This window comes from Trichechus manatus, unplaced genomic scaffold, assembly GCF_000243295.1.
Source record: "Trichechus manatus latirostris isolate Lorelei unplaced genomic scaffold, TriManLat1.0 scaffold00248, whole genome shotgun sequence".
In the NCBI taxonomy this organism is placed as follows: domain Eukaryota; kingdom Metazoa; phylum Chordata; class Mammalia; order Sirenia; family Trichechidae; genus Trichechus; species Trichechus manatus.
In genome coordinates this window covers 1,005,725-1,027,638 of record NW_004444184.1, presented here as the reverse complement: position 1 = coordinate 1,027,638, position 21,914 = coordinate 1,005,725, and the positions used below count along the sequence as shown (strand labels likewise).

The window sequence follows — 21,914 nt, the reverse complement described above, 5'->3', positions numbered from 1 at the left end:
CCAATGTCATAAAACAGCATGTGTGTTACTGTTACATGAGAAACTATCTGTTCTGTAAGCCTTCACCTGAAGTACAATAAAATATTTAAAAAAAAAAAAAAAAAAATCTTAGTACTTCCCAAAATGGCAAGAGAAAGAGTACCATATATTTCAGTTGCTGTTTGGCAGAAGATTCCAGGATAGTCTTATCAGCCTCAGGTAATCTTAACATTGTGGTAACAGACCATGTACATTACTTTCAATTCCTCAAAAAACCATAAGCAGCTGCTTAATGTCCCTTTAAGGAGTCCCTGGGTGGTGCAAATGGTTAAGCGCTCAACTACTAGCCAAATCCAGTTCAAACCCACCCAGGGCCACCTCAAAAGACAGGCCTGGTGATCTGCTTCCAAAAAGTCACAACCTTGAAAACGCTATGGAGTAGTCCTATTCTGCAAACGTGGGGTTGTCATGAGTGGGAACTGACTCAACGACAACCACAAAGTCCCTTTAAGAGGTTTAAAACACACACACACCCACACACACACACCATGCATCTGGGAACTTCAGTTTTCTCATCAAGTACGCTGGCAATAATACCACTGGTAATGTTTTGACTTGAAATTACTGTGAAATCATAACTTCTGTAAATAAAAGCATAAGACAGTATATTTTAAAGACTCCTTTACAATATAATACCTGTTGATTATATAGAATATAATAGATACTTGCTAACTGAATTCAGCTCCTCATTTTTCTTTTACTGGCAAATCCTATGTACAGGCCAATCTAGGAAAAGAACACAACAACTCTGAGAATAGTTTTAAGGGACTCGCTACCTAGTTTTAATTCATCAAATCCTATTGCTACACTTACATATCAGGATAATTTAAAGCATTTGGTAACAAAAAAAAGTTAGATGCAGAATGGGAGAACAATATGTATATTCTTCCATCTCTTTCAAATTAGGTCAAAGAAATCAGCTGTCAATGAAGTTCCTGAAAATCTTTTTTTAGTTTGTGTATGTATTGAAAGCCCCAATTAAGAAGAAAATAAGAAAGCCATCCAACTGTAAGTAATAATGCTTGATTCTAGTTATAAGAGAAAATTAAGAGATGGACAAATGCTTACCACTACTTTGAAAAAAACAATACCAGTATCTTGTATACAAGAAGTCCACATTCTAAACTATCCAGGTACCTTCTTGGCAAAGGACAGGCTGATAAACTTAAAATTTTAAAAAGAAAACTAAAATGCTGGTAAAATGTAAACAAGATATCCAAGATGTAACTAGAACCAATGTCATATTTTAAAGGCATAATCCTGAAGCATGTTGTGTTTCCTATAGTAAAACTAACCCCAAAAGTCAGTTTTCCATCAGATGTAACTAACTTACCTACAGAAAAGAATGTTTTCTACCTAAAAGCATTATTTACCACCTTGCTTAAAATGATCAATGTCTTGTATGACTCTCTTACATACATGAATAAAGCTAAACATAGATCAAAACTAAAAATGCAATTAACATTATCTCAGGGGAAGGCATGGACTATAAAAACAATACACTTGGAAAGGAAAAACAATTGTTTGGGCAGGTATTCTGGTTCCCTCATTACAGTGAAGTACAGTTACATAAACTTTATAAGAAAGCAGATAACGGACACCAGATAGCTAAAATAGTACGTCACTGGAAAGGTTCATTATTTCATTAGAAATACTGTCAACTATCAATTTGCCATAACAAATTTTAAATTCTGATGCTGTTACCCCACCATGTATATTTTTAGTCTATCACCAACTAATAAATGGGTAGAAAAGCTTAGTAATATTTCTTATATAATCCTGGAAGTGTACATAGATAATGGACAAGATACGTAACAAGATAAAGCAACCCAAAAAACCACTAGCTGTGCCTATTAGACATACTTCGAGTACATTTTTATTACCATTTTAACGTACCCTATAAACTATTTTGCATAGTTTGAATAATCTTACAATAGGTTGGAGGCTAAATCTATGCAGTGGATCATACCAAGAAATGCTTCCTTCCCCCTTCTTTGTAGAACAACGATTCGGTAGAGTTAATGCTAATCCAAGAAAAGTATTCCCTGTATAATAAATTTCTTGCAAAACTCAAGAGATCATTTGGAAAAAGGACATTTATTTTCTGGTTACTAAGTTAAAAATAATTTAATATATGGAAATTTGAATTGAAGTTAATCCAACTCTGCTAATGAACGCAATAAATATATCATTCATTTTCAAGGACTTCTACTAATTAAATGTGGTATTATACCTTTTAAGCATAAATTCCATTATTCTTCCCATAGATAAACCATGTAAAAGTATTTCTGGAAGATCCTAAGTGTCTATTAATACTAGTAAATCTTCACTTTCAGAGTTAGTAGCAATCTCAAACTCAGATTTTGTCTAACCTTTATGAAGACATCTCGTCAAAAGGTAAAATTACTATAAACAAAAAAGGTCTTTAACGTACAAAGTACTGAAGAACTATTTAGCCAGCAATAAAACTTCAAGATTAAAAATCGTATTTTTGTCAAATCTAAAGTCAGAACCCAACTGCAAACACAAAAAAGTAAGTTAATACATCACTTCAGAATTAGAGATGTGCAGACGTATCAAAAATGAAAGTCATCTTCCTTCCCAACTGACTTTTTTAAAAATTGACTGTTTCTCAAAATAAACAAATAAATAAATCTGCATTATCTATAGTTCTGCTGAAACATAAGGAGCTTGAATTTCAATGTAACTTTAATAATAATCGAAGTAAAACAGCCAGTAGGCGCCTGGTAATATAGTAGATTTTTGATAAATGTTCATTCCCTTTACTTTCCCCACCCCACTTTCCCACATTTGATTATTCCCTCTCTCCCCTAAGATGCCTTGCTGTTTAGGCATCTGTGCCCTCCTCATTCCTACGGTTTGAAAATATTTCTTAATTTTCTCAGCCTATTAAAATTCTATTCCTTTTTTAAAGCTAAGTTAAAAGTTCTCTGTTCACGGAAGCATTCTCTGAACCCTTCAAATGGATTTAATATCCTCCTCCTCTGGGTTCCAGTAGCACTTTGTTCTTACCTCTACAAGGTATTTGTCCCACTGATTAACTGCTAATTATATACGTGTCTTTCACTTACTAACTTGTAGTCAGTTTCTTGATAGCAGGGACCTTATACTTTCAGCACCAACACTATCTGATACAGAGAATTAAAAAAGAAACGTAATAAAATATCTATCTGCCCTAATTTTAAAGAAAAATTATCGGGATCATTTTTTATCAAATATTCTCAACACTGACTAGGAAAAATACTTAATACTTTTAAGGCAAGTATGTAACCCAGGGTATTACACTGGAAAAGTAACCAGCAATAGCTATACGGCAAACTGGGAGAACGTGTGAAATGGTATCTACAAAGGTCAGTCTTTGATTCAGTATTTGAAACACTGCAGTCGCAAGTAGGATGGTAAAGGTCAATAAAACGTTCACGGCATTTTTCATGGATAACATCAAGTTGGAGAGTTTCCTATCATTTTGGAAGATGGAAATATGATGTTCATTTGTGAAAATGTTTCAGTAACAGAATGAAGTTTAATATGGGCAAGTTCAAGGTAGAGTAAGACTTTAAGACATATTACACAAACACTAAATGATAGGAAAAGACAACTAACTACTGAAACTGGGACCATGGTATATCAGCATGAAAGGAAAGCGATAATGTACTAAATTTTAAAAAAATCAATTATGGTATGAAGACAATTCCTTTAATTTATTCAAACAAGTTTGTGGTAACCTGAAAGTCATCCTTACCTTGCTCATGTGTGTAATTTGTAAGAATATGTAAAAGCTGGTATTTTTTGGCTATCTTGATTACTTACATAGATTCCTAAGTAGAGAGAAAGTAGAACCTAGAGGACCTGGAGATCATTCCAGATTTTTAGCCTTCTATGAGCAAATTCCTCTGTTCTCAGTTTTACTTTTTAGTAGAGATTTTTCCCTACAAGGAAATTTTTCAAAACCTACATTAATAATAATTTAATGTGAATAAAGCTGTTAACTCAATAAATCATCTGTAAGTCAATATAAAATGCTCGTCTTATATAAATTAGAAATAAACATAATAGATACCAATTCACCTAATTAACTGCAGCTTTGGAAAGACCTGCATTTCTGTACTTACATTTCTACTACAGATCCCACAGATGCCCAACATAAAAATAAAGCATCATCACCAGCAGTCAGTCAGTGTGCAGGATGTTCTCTTCCCCTGCTGGCTCATTCTTTATCTGTGAAGTAAAAAGAAAAAGAAAAAAAAAAAAAACTCAACATCAACTTCTCTACAGACTAAGATTAGCAAAATTAGTTAATTATATGATCCTTTCATTTAACAAAACGCAATGGCAAATTTCATCTTAAAAACAAAAGTTTCTATATGGGCAGTCTGACAAGAAGCAAGAAAAAATAAAGTAGCCCATCTATAATACTGAAAGTACTCATCACATAGACTGGGACCTTCTACTAGTTACAGCATCAAACAATTGTATGCCAAAGTTGGTTTACAACCAATTAAGCCAACCTTTTCTCAAGATGCCTCTTATACAGGAAATTGAGAGGCACCAACCAAAACACCAGCTCAGCCATTAATCTTCTTTCCTCTCATTTAGTTTTTCCTCCATTCACTTCACCATGCAGGAAGAACATCATACTACACAGAACTTACTTATAATCAAGCATGCATGATGACTGAAGAGATGACAGACCTCACAGTAACCACGAGATAGAAGATACTTGCATCTTCTTTCAGTTCCATGTGCCTCTCATAATATGGGTATCTATCTCCCTAACATATTTGAGATTCTAGAGTTTGAAGATATATACTTTTAATACCTCAGATGGCCCATAAATATAAACCTGCTTACTCCACCAAATGCTTATTAACAGAACAAACAACAATCTGCTTCAAAACCAGAGATCAAAAGTAATCAATTAAACAGGGTTTCTGAATAACCTTTTTGTTTTACTCTCTGACTTTAGAATTTAGCCTTTGGTGGTGCAGTGGTTAGGAGCTCAGGCTGCTAACCATAAGGTCGGCAGTTCGAATCTACCAGCCAATCCTTGGAAACCCTATGGGGCAGTTCTACTCTGTCCTCTAGGGTCGCTATGAGTTGGAATTGACCTGATGGCGATGGGTTTTGGTTGGTCCTGACTTTTTTCCCAACACTTTCACTTTATCCTCTAGGTGTCTACAACTTCAACAGCATCACAGAATACTCCATTCACTTCCCTCCTGTTGTCTACTCAAAAGAGAAACTGCCCATTTTCTCCCTCTCAAATATACACGAACACACATATTCCCTTTCTACAGAACAGAAGGAAACAGTCTACTATTCCAACAGCATTAAACCAGTTGTCACTGAATCAATTTCAACTCATGGTGACCCCATGTGTGTCAGAAGTAGAACTGTGTTCCACAGAGTTTTCAATGTCTGGTTTTTCAGAAGCAGACTGCCAAGTCTTTCTTCCAAGGTACCTCTGGGTGGACTTGAACCTCCAGCATTTCTCTTAACGAGTGCAATAATCATTTACACCACCCAGAAACTCCTCCAGTATCATTACTCTTACCGTAAAACATCTATTTTTTTAAGTCTCTACCACTGGCTACAAAACACTTCACAATTCCCTACAGCTGTTCTCTCTCAATCTTTAAGGCATTTACTTAATCTTCTATTGGTCATCCTCTTCACTCTAACGCCTGACATCAGTATTAAAAAAAACATGTTGCTGTCGAGTCAATTCCAACTCATAGCGACCCTACAGAACAGAGTAGAACTTCCTCATAGGGTTTCCAAGGAGCGGCTGGTGGATTCGAACTGCCAACCTTTTGGTTAGCAGCTAAATGCTTAACCACTGGGCAACCAGGGCTCCAACATCAGTATGGACCTATTTAAATATCCTTGAAAATGAATCATCTAACAACTAATTTGTTGTTGTTGGTAGGTGCCAGTCGATTTTCAACTCATAGCAATCCCATGTGACAGACTAGAACTGCCCCATAGGGTTTTCTAGGCTGTAATCTTTACGGGAGGACATCTCCAGGTTCTTCACCTGTGGAGCAGCTGGGGGGGTGGGGGTGGGGGTTTCAAATGGCCAACCTTTGTTAGCAGCCAAGACCTTAATCATTGGGCCACCAGGGCTCCCAACAACTAACTTAGAGGTTCTTAAACTTCCCAAATTCTGTTCATCAAAATCACTGAAATCATTAGTTAAAAACTTATACTCTCAGGTCCTACCACTAGAAAGTCTAGGTCAGTAGACATGAATTGAAGGCAAGGAATCTCACCCAGGGTGATACTGATGCAGGTAGACCACCAAATATAAGTTGAGAAACACTATCCTCGCTTTTCATTTCTAAAATCCCAAGTTCAATAACTTCATCTCCTCTCCAGCATCAAAATATGAAAACCACATTTGAAACTGTTGTTTTTGTTGTTGCTTTTGTGTGCCATCAAGTCAATTCTGACTCACAGTGACTCTACAGGACAGAGCAGAACTGCCCCATAGGGCTTCCTGGGCTGTAATCTTCACGGTAGCAGATCACCAGGTCTTTTCTCAAACAATGGCTGATGTGTTCAAACTGCTGACCTTTTGGTTAGCAGAACAGTGCTTACCCATTGTGCCACTATGACTCCTTCAACTTGAAACTAGTTATTACCTAAAACTGCTACCTTTCTGAAATCTTAATCCCACTCTCAAGATCACAAATACTGATCCTTCCAGTTCACTTATTCACCCCCACACCTGCTCTTTAATCTCAGTGTGACCTCCAGTCTCTTGACACCTCCTTTCCTTATCCAGTTCCTGATCTCATTTCCTTCCCCACCCAACCTGGAACCCAATCATTTTAACTTCTCTCTTACTAGAACCCTTGACTCCCTCATATTTTTATCTCTCATCTACACGCACTACACAAACCCAACTCTGCATGAACTTTACCAAATGACTTCTCAACTTCCATGCCCTGGTCATTGAGCACAGATGGAAAAAACGAGAAAATATTTTTCCTCACTGTCTCCACAACCAACCATACCAAATTCTGTGAACTTTTTATCTTTAAACATCTTTGGAATCTATGCTGTACTCTCTACCTGTTGCTAGTTCTCTAGTTTAAACCTTCATTCTCTCACCTGGACTACTCTTCAGCCTACCTGATTATCTGGCTTCAGTGTCACCCCTCAATTCATACACCAAGTTTCTATGTGATGTATTTAAAAGACAAAATGAACCATATTCCTCCCATATGTGAAGCCTTATATTCACTCCCGAGCCTATACGGGGGGAAAAAAGAAAGGCAAAACGTCTTAGGACAACATTCAAGAACCTCAATGATCTGGACCCTAAATAACTCTATAGTCTTTATTTACTTTTCACAACCACCCTCGCAGGTTAATACCTCAGTTATACCACATTACTCACAGTTCTCCAAACCTCCCTTTGTAGTTCTGTATTTCCCCCTACCTGGTATATTCCATCTTCTTTTGTAGTTTATGAGTGCCTATTTGTTCTTCAGTGTTACACAGCTATGGTCATCCCCACTACCACTTCTCTGACTACCTCTAGAAAGTTCATTACTCCTTCTCCTGTATTTTATATATACTTTCATTACTGAATTTATCACATTCATTGAAATTATTTGTTTTTAAATGTAACTCCTCTATTAAACCTTCAGCCCACTGAAGATAGGGTCCATTTTTACATCTCTAAGTGGCTAGTAAGGAGCCCTGGTGGTAACTGGATAAGCAACTGGCTGCTAACCAAAAGGTCCACGGTTCAAATCCACCAATCACTCCACAGGCGAAAGATGTAGCAATCTGCTTCCGTAAAGCTTTACAGTCTTGGAAACTCTATGGGGCAGCTCTACCCTGTCCTATAGGGTGTTTATGAGTTGACTTGAACTGGTATTTGTTGAATGAATGAAGAACCACTTACTTAGAATAACTGTTGGGAGAAACAGGATATTGAAAAACTAGGATTATTTACTCATATAACACAACATTTGAGTTCTAACTGTGAACAAACTACACAGCTGGGAGCTACAGGAGACACAAGAAATCTAAACTCTAATCCTTTCTTTTGAAGAACTTCAAATCTGAGATTACTACATTTATAAAAATACTATTCAAGCCATTTTTGTATCTTTTGGCAAGCACATCATTTACCCAGCTATTATTCATTGACAATGAGTTCTCCAGGATACAAATAAAAATCCAAGAATAAACAAAACTAGTTTCTAAGCAGCCAAAACAGCTTCACAAAGTTCTTTCCCCAGTAAGTTAAGATCCTTTACCAGGATGACCATGGATCCTGGTTTACCCAAGGCTTCTGCATTTGTCCAGTTCAGCCCTTTGTTTCCTAAAGTATCCCAGTTTAGAAAATAAATTATACAGACCCTACCCTTTACCCATCACAAAACCCTCTGGATGATCACACAGAAGTCAAATTACTCTTACTTTACCTACACTTCTAAGAAACAAGTTTTTTTGGTCCACAAACTGCTTCTGGGTGTTGCTGTTCGTCATTAGCCCTGTTTATCCTTCCCTACCTTACAAATCTTTAAACCATCATTAAAACCATCATTTTAATGTCTTATTCCCAGAACATACTTCATTGAATATTAAGCCACTAGTCTGAAAGAATTTAATTACACATTTCTTGTAAAAATTGTATTTGACCATTGAGAGTCCAGAAATAAACCCACACATCTATGGTCAACTGATTTTTGAAATGGTGCTAAGATCATTAGATGGGGAAAAGAAGAGTCTCTTCAATAAATGGTGCTGGAAAAACTGGATTTCCACATGCAGAAAAATGAAACAGGATCCATGCCTCACACCATACACAAAAACAAATTCAAAACGGATTAAAGACCTAAACGTGAAAACTAAAACCATAAAATTCTTAGAAGAAAATGTATGGGCAATGCTGTCAGGCCTTTTAAAAATGGATCATCTAAAAACAGAAGCACAAACAGCAAAAGACAAAACAGATGAATGGGACCTAATAAAAATTAAAAACTTTTGTTCATCAAAACACTCTAGTAAAAAAGTGAAAAGACATGTTACCAACTGGGAGAATATCTTCAGAAACCCTACATGCAACAAAAATCTAATAACCAAAATATACATAAAACTTCAATGACAACAATAAGGCAAACAACTCAATTACAAAATGGGAAAAGGACTTGAAAAGACATTTCACCAAAGAGGACATTCAAATGGCCACCAAACACATGAAAAGATGCTCAGAATCACTAGCCATCCAACAGAGAGGTGCAAATCAAAACAATGAGATACCATTTCACTTCCACTAGGATGGCTATGGAGCCCTGGCAGCAAAGTGGTTAAGAGCTCCATTACTGACCAAAAGGTCAGCAGCTGGAATCCACCAACTGTTCTCTAGAAACCCTATGGGGCAGTTCTACTCTGTCCTATGGCGTCGCTATGAGTAGGAATCGACAGCAACAGGTTTAGGATGGCTAAAACATTTAAAAAAAAAAAAAAAAAAACAACAACCTAGAAAATAACAAACCCAAGGCACAGCAACTGGTCTCTATTTGCCTGGAGCAAAAGACAAAGGAGGAGAGTCACGAATAGGAGAAAATGGAATGTGTGGCTAACTGCCTCCATAAACAACCGCCACCTTTACCATGAGACAAGAAGAGCTGGATGGTGCCCAAGTACTATTGTGGAACATTGTGATCAAAGATTGTACAGATGAATCGTGGTCAAAAGGCAGAAAATGCAAAACAGAATTTCAAATTCTCATGGAATCCACGCTTTCTGGAACCATGGAGGCTGGATGAACCTCTGAATTTCCCTAAGATAATCTTTAAACCTTAAACCAAAAATATCCCCTGAAATCTTAAAAATCTTGTAATAGTTTAGCTTAACTAGTAAAGAATGTCTGCCTTGAGCATTACGCCTCTTTTAAGATCTATCTATATTGGATCAAACCGATAACAACTCACTAGATTAGACAGGAACTTTAGGGGGCAGTGTGTTTACGTTAATGGGGAGGAAAAACTCAGAAAATGAGGGTGAGGACGACTGCACAACTTGAAGAATGTAATCAGTGTCACGAAAATGTACACGCAGAAACTTGAATTGGTTTTTGCTATGTATATTCTCAACAACAAAATAAATAAATTCTACTCTGAAGCACATGGGGTCGCCATGAGTCAGAATCACTCAATGGCAATGGGTTTGATTTTTTAATAGGTTTTTAGAAAGAATACCACAGAGGTAATGTGCCCTTCTTGTCATGTCATATCAGATCAGGGGTACATGTCCACGTGACATCACTAGTGATGTTAACCTTCCTCACAAGGTTAAGGTAGGGTTTGCCAGGTTTCTCTACGTAAAGTTACCATTTCCCCCTTTCTATACTCTGCTCTTTGGAAGTAAGTCACCAAGTCCAGCCCATACTTGCAGTGGATGTGGGGAATCTACACATATTATCTGGAAGTCTTCTGTAACTAAGAGTTGTCTCTTCTTAGCAGGAGAGTAAATTTTTAAGATCCAAACTAGTGCTTTTGCTTCAAGACAATGAACACATTTAGTACTTATTTTCTACCTCCCAGTTCACTATGTAGAGCCTGGGGTCTTAAAAGCTTGCAAGTAGCCATCCAAAGTACAACAATTCTTCTCTATTCACCTGGAGCAAGAGAGGAAGGAGCAGAGTCAGGAACAGGAGGAGGAAATGGAATGTGTAGCTAACTGCCTCCATGAACAACTACCTACGTCCTTTGCCATGACACCAGAAGAATTAGATGGTGTCCAGCTACCATTACTAAATGTTTTAATCAAAGATTCTATAAGAATCCTGATCAAAAGGGGAAACATGCAGAACAGAATCACAATTTTTCATGAAATCTAGGCTTTCTGGAGCCATGGAGGCCAGATGAACACCCAAAACTACTGCCCTGAGATAATCTTTAAAACTTAAACCAAAAATACCCCTGAAGTCATCTTTAAACCAAACAGTAGTTTAGCTTAGTTAGTAAGGAATGTCTGCCTTTAGCATTGTGCTCTTTTAAAGAACTATCTATATGGAATCAAACTGACAACAGCAACTTGAAAGGTTAGCTAGGAAACATAGGGAGCAGTGAGTTCATATTAATGGGGGAGGAACAATTTGGTAAAGGAAGGTGAGAATGGTTGCACAAATTGAAGAATGTAATCACTGTCAATGAATTGTACATGTAGACATTGTGGAACTGGTATATGTTTTGCTGTGTATATTTTCAACAAAAAAAAATTAAAATAAATTATTAAAAACACTGATCATCCTTTCCACTTTAACACCTCATTTATTTCCCTGTATTCACTTGTTCAGATCTTGTCCTCCCTATCTGCTTATCTAGTTAATAAACATTTTATCTCTGAAACGAAGTATTGCCTTGATGCTTAAAGGAATCCAAGTTAGCTGAAGTAAAGTAGCTTCAAAATAATGCATGGAGAATCCGCTAGTAACTCCATCTCTGGAAACCTAAATAAGTCGTGATCGTTTTTTAAAGAACTATTTTGCATAGCTGAAATAAAACTATTGCCACAAACATGAAAGTAAAAGCTTTATTACATAAGCACTAGGAGAATAAATGCAGTAGTTAAAAATTCTAGGAATAAAGGTCTGGTAATCTATTTTCAAAAATTAGCCAATGAAAACCTTATGGATCGCAACAGAACACTGTTCAACTCGCTTGCTTTTGTCATATCATCAGGAGGGATCAACTGCTAGAGAGAGGGACATCATGTTTGGTAAAGTAGTGGGCCAACAAGGGCATGGGAGATCCTGGGTAAGATGAATTGGTATATTAGCTGCAGCAACAGACTGGAACATGCTAGTAATTGTATGACGCAGAACTGGCAACATTTCATTCTGATGTACATAAGGTCGCCATGATTAGACATCAACTCGAAGGCAGCTATCATATTGTCTTAGTGCATTCTTAAAATTATTTCATGTATAATTATCCTATCTTTCAAAGATACATTTGTGAAGCAACATACCTTGGGTTTTCTATGCTGAAATTTATCAATTCTACCCTAACTACAAAATGACTTGAGCTAAAACCAGATGCCACCACTCGTGTGTCAGTTTGTCATACTATGGTGGTTTGCATGTTGCTGTGATGCTGGAAGCTATGCCACCAATACCAGCAGGGCCACCCATGGTGGACAGGTTTCAGCAGAGCTTCCAGACTAAAAGAGACTAGTAAGAAGGATCAGGCAATCTACTTCTACAAAAACTGGCTAATGAAAACCTTATGAATAGCAGCAGAACACTGGCTGATATAGCGCCAGAAGATGAGCCCTTCAGGTTGGAGGGCACTCAAAACAAAACTGTGGAAGAGCTGCCTCCTCAAAGTAGAGTCTACCTTAATGAAAGGATGGAGTAAAGCTTTTGGGATCCTCATTTGCTGATGTGGCACAACTCAAAATGAAAAGAAACAGCTGCAAACATCTGTTAATAACTGGAACATAGAATGTATGAAGTATGTACCTAGGAAAATTGGAAATTGTCAAAAAAGGAGCTGCAAAAAGATCGCTATCCTAGGCATTAGTAAGCTGAAATGGATTAGTACTGAACATTTTGAATCAGACAATCATATGATCTACTAAGCCAAGAATGACAAATAAGTGGAATGGCATCGCATTCATCCTCGAAAAGAACATTTCAAGATCTATACTGAGGTGCAACGCTATCAGTGTTGATACGATAAAATCCATGTGCCTACAAGGAAGACCAGTTAATAAGACTATTATTCAAATTTACATGCGAACCACTAAGGCCAAAGATGACAAAACTAAAGATTTTACCAACTTCGGAAATCTGAAATTGATCAAACATTCAAGGTGTACTGATAACTAGTAGTGATTGGAATGCGAAAGTTGGAAATAAAGAAGGATCAGTAGGTGGAAAATATCGCCTTGGTGACAGAAACTACATGGAAGAGCACATGATTAAATTTTCCAAGACCAGCGACTTATTCATTGCAAATACCTTTTTTCAAAAACATAAATGGCAACTACTGACATGGACCTCACTGGATGGAATACACAGGAATCAAATCAACTACATCTGTGGAAAGAGACGATGGAGAAGCTCAATGTCATCTGTCAGAACAAGGCCAGGCGCCGAATGAGGAACAAATCAACTGTGGAACAGATCATCAATTGCTCATATGAAAGTTCAAGTTGAAGCTGAAGAAAATTAAAACAAGTCCAGGAGAGCCAAAGTATAATCTTTAGTACACCCCACCTAAATTAAGAGACCATCTCAAGAACAGACATAACACATGGAATATTAATGACCAAAGACCCAGTGAGTTGTGGGATGACATCAAGGACATCATATATGAAGAAAGCAAAAGGTCATTAAAAAGATAGTAAAGAAAGAAAAGATCAAAATGGATGTCAGAAGAGACTCTGAAACTTCCTCTTGAACATCGAGTAGCTAAAAAGTGACAGGAAGAAAGGATGACGTAAAAGAGCTGAACAGAAAATTTCAAAGGACAGCTTGAGAGACAAAGTAACGTATTATAATGAAATGTGCAAAGACTTGGAGTTGGAAAACCAAAATAAAGAACATGCTTGGCATTTCTTAAGCTAAAGAACTGAAGAAAAAAATTCAAGCCTCGAGCTGCACTACTGAAGGATTCTATGGGCAAAATACTGAATGATGCAGGAAGCATCAAAAAAAAGACAGAATGAATACACAGTCACTGTACCGAAAAGAACTGGTCAACGTACAGTCATTTCAGGAGGTAGCATATGATCAAGTACCAACTGGTATTGTAGGAAGAAGTCCAAGCTGCACTGATGGCACTGGTGAAAAACAAGGTTTTAGGAACTGATGGAATACCAGCTGAGATATTTCAACAAACAGATGTAACACTGGAAGCACTCACTCATCTATGCCAAGAAATCTGGAAGACAGCTACCTGGCCAACCAACTGGAACAGATTCACATTTGTGCTCATTACAGAGAAAGGTGATCCAACCAAATGCAGAAATTATTGAACAATATCATTAATTCACACGCAGGTAAAATTTCGTTGAAGATCATTCCAAAGAGGTTGCAGCAGTACACCAACAGGGAACTGCCAGAAATTCAAGCTGGATTCAGAAGAGGACATGGAACAAGGGATATCACTGCTGATGTCAGATGGATCTTGGCTGAAAGCAGAGAATACCATAAAGACGTCTGCCTGTGTATTACTGACTATATGAAGGCATTTGACTGTGTGAATCACAACAAATTATGGATAATTATCGAGAACGATGGGGATTCCAGAACACTTAATTGTGCTTATGAGGAACCTGTACATAGATTAAGAGGCACTGGTTTGAACAGAACAAGGGGATACTTTGTGGTTTAAAATCAGGAAAGGTGTGGGTTAGGGTTGTATCGTTTTACCATAATTATTCAATCTGTATACTGAGCAAATAATTCAAGAAGCTGGACTATATGAAGAAGAATACGGCATCAGAACTGAAGGAAGACTCATTAACAACTTGCAACATGCAGATGACACAACCTTGCTAGCTGAAAGTGAAGAGAACTTGAAGCACTTACTGATGAAGATCAAAGACTACAGCCTTCAATATGGATTACACCTCAACATAAAGAAAACAAAAACCCTCACAACTGGACCAATAAGCAACATCATGATAAATGGAGAAAAGACTGAAGTTGTCAAAGATTTCATTTTACTTGGATCCACAATCAATGCCCATGGAAGCAGCAGTTAAGAAATCAAACAACGTATCGCACTGGGCAAATCTGCTGTGAAAGACCGCTCTTTAAAACGTTAAAAGCAAAGATGTCCTTTGAGACAATCGCCTCATTTGCATGCAACAGCTGGACAATAAATAAGGAAGACCAAAGAAGAACTGATACCTTTGAATTATGGTGCTGGTGAGGAATATTCAGGACACCACGGACTGCCAGAAGAACTAACCAGTCCGTCTTAGAAGTACAGCCAGAATACTCCTTCAAAGTGAGGATGGCAAGACTTCATCTTACGTACTTTGGACACGTTATCAGAAGGAACCAGCCCCTGGATAAGGACATCATGCTTGGTAAAGTAGGTGGTCAGTGAAAAAGAGGAGGACCCTCTACGAAATGGACTGACACAGTGGCTGCAACAATGGGCTCAAACACAGCAACAACTGTGAGGATGGCGCAGGACTGGGCAGTGTTTCATTCTGTTGCACGTAAAGTCGCTATGAGTCGGAACAGACTCTTAAGATACCTAACAAGAAAAGCGGACAAAAAGCTTGATAGGTATCAACAAGAATGCTGCAGTAACCCTAAGAGTGCACAATAAAATACATACAATTTTAATAGATATTGCAAAGTATGGTGATTTTTCCAATTCCTATGTTTCAAGGATAATATTCAAAGGTGAGACTAAAGGATAATAAAGATCAAGGCAAAGAAAATGCATTAAAATTTACGTAGTAATGTAGATTCTAGCTAGGCAAACTGTGATAATCAACAAGCATTATCTTATTACCTGAGAGTTTCTTAGATATAGAAACTTCCTAACCCCACCCAGACCTATAGAATGTGATCTCTGGGTGATTTGTATGTATACTAAGGTTAGTGAAGCATTAGTAGACCCATTACATCATTGAATCCTCATAGCAATCCTGTGAAATATGACTATACCGATTTTATAAATAAGGAAACTCAGACTCAGAAGACTAAGTAGCTTACCCAAAGTCACAAAGCTATTGGGAGATGGGATTCAAATTCAAAGATATATCTAAAAAATCCTTTCTATAATACACTGTCCCTCAGGGAAAAGGTCTAGAATAGCATTATCTAACAGAAATAGGATGCAAGCCACATATGTAATTTTAAATTTCCCAGTAGCCACATAAAAAGAAACAGTAAAATTAATTTTAATAATGGAGTTTTTTTAACCCAACATATCTAATATATTATCATTATATATTCAATATAAGCAACTTAGTGTGTGTTTTTCTTGTTTGTTTGTTTTGGGTACTAAGTCCTTGAAATCCAGTGTGTATTTTACACTTAGAGCACAACTCAATTCAGAATAGCCACATAACAAATGTTCAATAGCTACATGTGGCTAGTTATCATTTTGGGCTAGGGGACAACACAAGTCTAGAATGTCTTGCATACTAACAATATTATTATAACATAAAACTGGTAGTTTACTACAGAAATCACTGCATAGAGAAAATGAACTCCATGTTACTTTCTCCACATCTTTACTAGGCACTAACAAAAAAGAAAATTGCATATTGTTATCAAAGTTGACAGATTCAGATTCTGCCAAACTGACACATCAATTATAACCTCTGGGAATTATGATGACAATAGGTCACAACATAGGGCATTGCAAGTAATATTCAGAACAGTCATGTAAAGAGGCACTCAGGAAATTTTACAGTATTTGAAATCAAAAATAGAGTTGGGGGAAGGGTGGAGACCTTTTCTTTTGACCAAAAGTAGAATATAAAATAGACTAATGTAATTCTAACTACAGGCCAGAATTAATTTGGCAAAATAAACATATTTAATTCCTGTTACAATGAATGATTTACAGATTATACACCAAACTCAACAGGACTTATGAATTACCATAATAAAAGCTGCCACAAAGTTTTGACATTTAAGTATCAATTAGCTGATGGGTTGTGGTTCCTTTCTTAGGTGCAGGTTTGTATGAAAATGGTCTTTAAAAAGGTAACATAAAAAGAGAAAATATTTGAAACTAAATTAGATACTTCTGCTGCTCACCTAACATTCTTGGAGGGAAAAAAGACTAAATTTAAAAATACATAAAGGGATTTAGAAATTATCAATTTAAACCATCTACCCACTGAACCAATTCAATAAAACGGGTATAAATAGAGCAGTATCATACTATTTATAATTTAAGAGCATGCGACAAATTCACACTCCTATTATTTGTATGTACTATTATTTTCTGTGGAAATATCTTGGGTTAATTACAATCCCGCTTTTCACGTCAGTCACTAGCTCAAAAAAAAAAATCTTTTGGGCTAGGGGACAACACAAGTCTAGAATGTCTTGCATACTAACAATATTTTTATTAAAAAAATCTTTTTTTTTCCTCCAGATAAATTAAATAAATGGCTATCTTTTTAAACAACTAATCAAAAGGAAAAGATCAGGTTATTAACAGTCATTTATATCAAATTACAAATATCTGAAGACTTCTTTATATTTCTCCAATTGCTAACGGCTAATGTTTAATAGAAAACATATTTTACCCTTTATTCAAAATATACAAAACAGGAAATGTTCTACTTAAAAGTTCTAATCAACAGAAATTCAACGTTGGGCATACTAAGTCAGGTGTGATTCAGCAGATTGTTGCTGTTAGGTGCTGTCAAGTCAGTTCCCTCTCATAGCGACCCTATGTACAACAGAAGGGAACACTGCCCAGTCCTGTGCCATCCTCACAATCATTGCTATGTTTGAGCCCATTGTTGCAGCCACTGTGTCAATCCATCTCTTTGAGAGTCTTCCTCTTTTTCGCTGACCCTCTACTTTACCAAGCATCATGTCCTTCTCCAGGGAATGGTCCCTCCTGATAAGTATGTGAGACGAAGTCTCCCATCCTTGCTTCTAAGGAGCATTCTGGCTGTACTTCCTCCATCTTAATATTTCTTAAGAGTTCCAAAGTGATAGTTGTAACTAAATGCCCTGATGTTTCCATTTTTAGCTTTCACTATTATCTCCTATTAAAAATTAGCTTGTGGAATGCAGGGGCCATACTTGGAAATAAGTCTTCAGTCACAACTCATTTTAGCTAAATGGAGTCCAATACTTCATACTACTCTAAGAATTATTTCCGTTATCATATATATTACTTCTCTTAAGAAAAATTACTGTATGGAAATCTACTACTTCATTAAAGGTTTAAATTTTCCCTAAATAAAACATGGGCCTTGAATTTTATCTTAATAAGACATGAAATGTCAATGTCAACAGATACTGCCTTTTAATCATACCAAGCACAGAAGTGCCACAGCCTGCAACCATATTATAAATAAGAAAGGCTTTGCCACTAATTATTTGTGTGACCTTGGTCAAGTTATAATTCCCCATGTCTTAGTTGTTTCACCTTACTCTATAATCCTGTAATTCAAAATGCCCTAATTAACAGGCATTTAACAACAGGTTTTGTTTTAATTAATTCAAAAAGTAATCAGCCATGAACACTAAATACAATCCATAAATAAGTACAGATAGTTATAGCCCAGCATTAGTAAGATGGCTTCTATACTCACAAAAATTGTTCCTAATCTAGCTTGTTTTAGAAACTCAGGTTCTTTAGTCACAAACAGAAACCAGGCAGAAGAATGGAAAAGGCTCAGTAATCCATTACTAATACTGGGGAAAAAAGCATTCAAATTCCTGGCAATATGTTAGGCGTTTCATGCTAGTATATGGCTAACACATTAATTCTTTAAACAGATCAATGATGTGAAACAAAGAAAAAAAATTAATTTCATCTTTTTCTTCTAAGTCGAGAAATCATTTTTGAGTTCTTTCAAAAACTCTGCCCCTTTCTTCCAACAATTCAAGTTGATGGAAACTAAAACAAAACACTTCATTAGTTGATACCTGGCTCCTAAAAGAAAAAAATCACTGTTTTTTTCTCCCTTCCTCTTGTCTAATGACTAGCTATTTGGAGAAATACTTTTCCGGATATTATAATTCTACCAAGTTCTTACCAACCATTAAGGAACAAAAACTTTCAAAATGTTTATCATTATTTCCATTTTGCCCACAACTTACACGGGTCCATTTGAGACATAAACTCTAAATCAAACTCCACTTTAAAATATACAATGACAACAAACACATCCAAAATCTATTTTTAAAGTGGTATTCATTCTTTTGGTTTTCTAAAATGAGATTTACTTGACCTATTTTCATGTGTTTTTAGAGCACCCAGTCATTCAGTACAAACAATACTTGCTGGTCGTAAAAACAACAGAACATCATAAACCCTGTGTTATCTGTGTGGGTTATTTTCTTTATGTTCTACGTACCGTGTCTTTTAAAAGTCTAAATATTGATTCACCTATTGAAAAGTCAAAAAGTCTTAAATCTTCTAATTTCTGTAATTATATACTACTTTCAATGCTGATGTTAAACTTTCACACCTGATTAAGACACCCCAAATGTCAATCATACAAAGACAAAGCGTTTTCTATCATCCATAAGCTATCTTCTCCCCAGTTCCACACTAACTCAATATTACAAAAATGTTACTTAACAAACAAAATGTGCGTACTTGAGAAACTTGAGAAACAAGTGCTCACTAAAATAACATTTAGGGAAAAGAAATAAAACCACTGGAAAATGGGTAACTGAAGGGAAAAAAATGTAGTTGCCAGAATGTGTGCGTAAACTTAACAGTCCTGTAGATTTTACCTCTGGAATTAACAACTATTCCATCTCTACACTCTCCAAACATTTCACAACCTTCCTCGAGAAGCCTTCAGAAAATAAAAAAGTGACAATGGAGGAAGACCTGTACTCTTTCAGACTGGGTGAAGGGTAGGGATAGAACTCCGCACCCAGCAACCAGAAGAACAAAGCAACAGTCTGCGCTTTTAGGATGCACTTAGGTTTGGAGACGCAAAGGGTATTCTGAGAAATCTCTTAATTGTCCTGATGTTTAATAACAGTCAAAACAAAGATCCAGGAATATGCTGCGCTGGGTTTAACCACTGCAAGGTGGATGAATAGCTGTCTTCGTATCCATCTGGGTCTAGACAAGACCCAGACAGTAAGCAGGAAGAGGAAGAAGAGGAAGAGAGGAAGGAAAGAGAGACAGCAAAGGCACTCGAAAAAGACAAAATACATTCAGACGCGGGGACTGTACACCCAGGCCTCGGTCTGACACAAGGCCCAAACTGTCTGACTCCTCACGGGAAAGAGAGAGCAGATTACCCCCAAACCACCGCCTCCCCTAAGCTTTGAGGATAAGAGCCCCCGGAGAGATGCCTGACACTGGGGGCGAGGGGGATAAACAGGGACCCAGCCAACACCAAAGGCCGCGACGCGGACCCCGGGGGAAAAGGCTGCGCAGTAATGGCCGCTGCTCCGCTTCTCGCACCCGGACCGAAACCAGCTCCGGGCCGTCGCCCAGGGCAGGGGCTGTAGCGGCTGCGGGCAACACTGAGGCCGTCAGTCTTCTTGTTGCGACAGCAGTCACGGCGGGGGCGGCGGGAAGGGCTTAGCTGTCCCATCCTGCCTCAGAGCGGACAGCCGGGGCCACGCCGGCCCAAGGGCGTCGATCTACGTACCGGTCCTGACCCCGCCGCCGCCCCTTTCAGGCCCCGACCGCAGGGCCAACACAGAACGGGTCGCGTCCAGGGGTGACACCGCGAGCTAGCCCTCCTCTCCCGGAGATATGATCCTCTGGAGTGGCCAGCCTCCACCCTGCCCCCCACGAAGGCCTGGCCGCTAACCCCACCTCTTGGTCACCGCCGCGGCCACTTCGCAGTCTTTCCTCTTCGTCCTCAGAGCCCGCAGCGGCCGGGGACGCGCGCGGAGGTCATGTGACCGCCCGGCGCGTCGTGGGGGGAGGGGCCCCGCGGATGTGGGGGCGGGGCTGCGTGGGGCGGAAGCTGCGCCGCACAGCCGGGAGCTCACGCCAACCCTACTTGTTTATGCCCCGTAACGAAGTTCTTCCTGTTTGCGTGCTTGCTTCTTCCTCAGACTACCTGCAATTTCGCTTTATATATTGTTTTATGAATATATTTGTATATTGTTTTACTAATAATTAGGTCCAGGAGGCTCTGAAAGAGCCAAAAGGAGATTTTGGGTGCAGGAAGTGGCACGTATAGCGGACCAGCAGGTGGTGCTGCTCAGGAACCCGGCTTGGCCATTTCGAAGAAACCCTTGAGCACCTAGCTGGCTTTCGGTGTGAAGAGCCCTTGGCAAAAGTACTCTTCTCGTTTGGCCTCTTTCCAAAAAAAAAAAAAAAAACAAAAAACAGTGCTTTCAGACGTCCCAATTCACCCTCGGAATGTTGAGCAATTTAATTTTAAAAAAAGTACCCATTTTTCTCCACAGAAAAGAGCGTAGGAAGCTGGAGAAGGAGATTAATTAGCATACCAAAACCAAACCCACTGCCCTCAAGTCAATTCTGACTCACAGCGACCCTATAGGGTTTCCAAGGCTGTAACCTTTACGGAAGTCGACTGCCACGACTTTCTCCAGAGGAGCGACTGGTGGGTTCAATCTGCTGACCTCTGTTAGAAGCTGAGCGCTTAACGCTGTGCAACCAGGGCTCTTTAATCAGCATACAAAGCTGTAATTTAAAAATTGCATTATTTTTGTAGCGTGTGTGTAATTTTAAACATCAAAAAAAACTGGCCGTGTTCTCCATTTTATTTTAGCATGTGTTTTACCTTTTTTAGAACTGACTGAATTGTCTTAATTTGTAGGAAATGTGGAGTGTGGAAGGGAATGCTTTTTTTCTTAAGAGAGTATCTATTTCAACATTCCATGACGATAGTATTGCATTTTGAGATTTCATTAACTGTTTTATTCAGGCTTGAAAGTTTTTAGTGTCTTTGTGTTACTTGGTGGAAACCCCAGGTTCTTGGCCAATAAACGAGAGACCGAGGTGGGAGAGCAGGAAAGTCACCTTTAGTTCATTGTACAAGGAAAAGGAGTCAGTCGGAGCCGTTGCCACAACTGCTCCCCAAGAGTGAGCAGGCAAGTTACTTTTAAGGGGTTTACAAGTAGGGAGTTAATACAAGTTACTTCAGCAAGTCAGCAACATTCTTAATCATGCTATACAGGCACATTGGGGTTTACATATAACCTCCAA

At 38.0% G+C, this 21,914-nt stretch overlaps 1 protein-coding gene and 1 long non-coding RNA gene across 7 annotated transcripts in view; one reads left to right on the top strand and one right to left on the bottom strand.

Moving 5' to 3' along the window:
- Window positions 1-20,661, bottom strand: part of RNF146 (ring finger protein 146) — a 38,082-nt gene extending 17,421 nt beyond the window's left edge. For 2 of the 6 annotated variants that reach the window (XR_002822827.1, XM_004389466.2), the window contains exons 1-2: window positions 20,550-20,661; window positions 4,173-4,278 (exon numbers count right to left, since the gene is read on the bottom strand). Coding sequence is in view for 1 of the 6 variants with exons in the window: in XM_004389466.2 (XP_004389523.1) it covers window positions 4,173-4,174 (2 nt within the window). In the remaining 5 variants the exon portion in view is untranslated. Of the gene's footprint in view, window positions 1-675; window positions 4,279-20,549 lie in introns of all 6 variants that reach the window. The other 4 variants (XM_023724457.1, XM_023724458.1, XM_023724456.1 and 1 more) reach the window with 4 other exon arrangements.
- A 94-nt stretch (window positions 20,662-20,755) lies between these two features.
- The window catches only part of LOC111819022 (uncharacterized), a 118,637-nt gene continuing 117,478 nt past the window's right edge, over window positions 20,756-21,914 (top strand). Inside the window, exon 1 of the long non-coding RNA XR_002822829.1 lies at window positions 20,756-21,309. This is a non-coding gene — a long non-coding RNA (uncharacterized LOC111819022). The remainder of the gene's footprint in view (window positions 21,310-21,914) is intronic.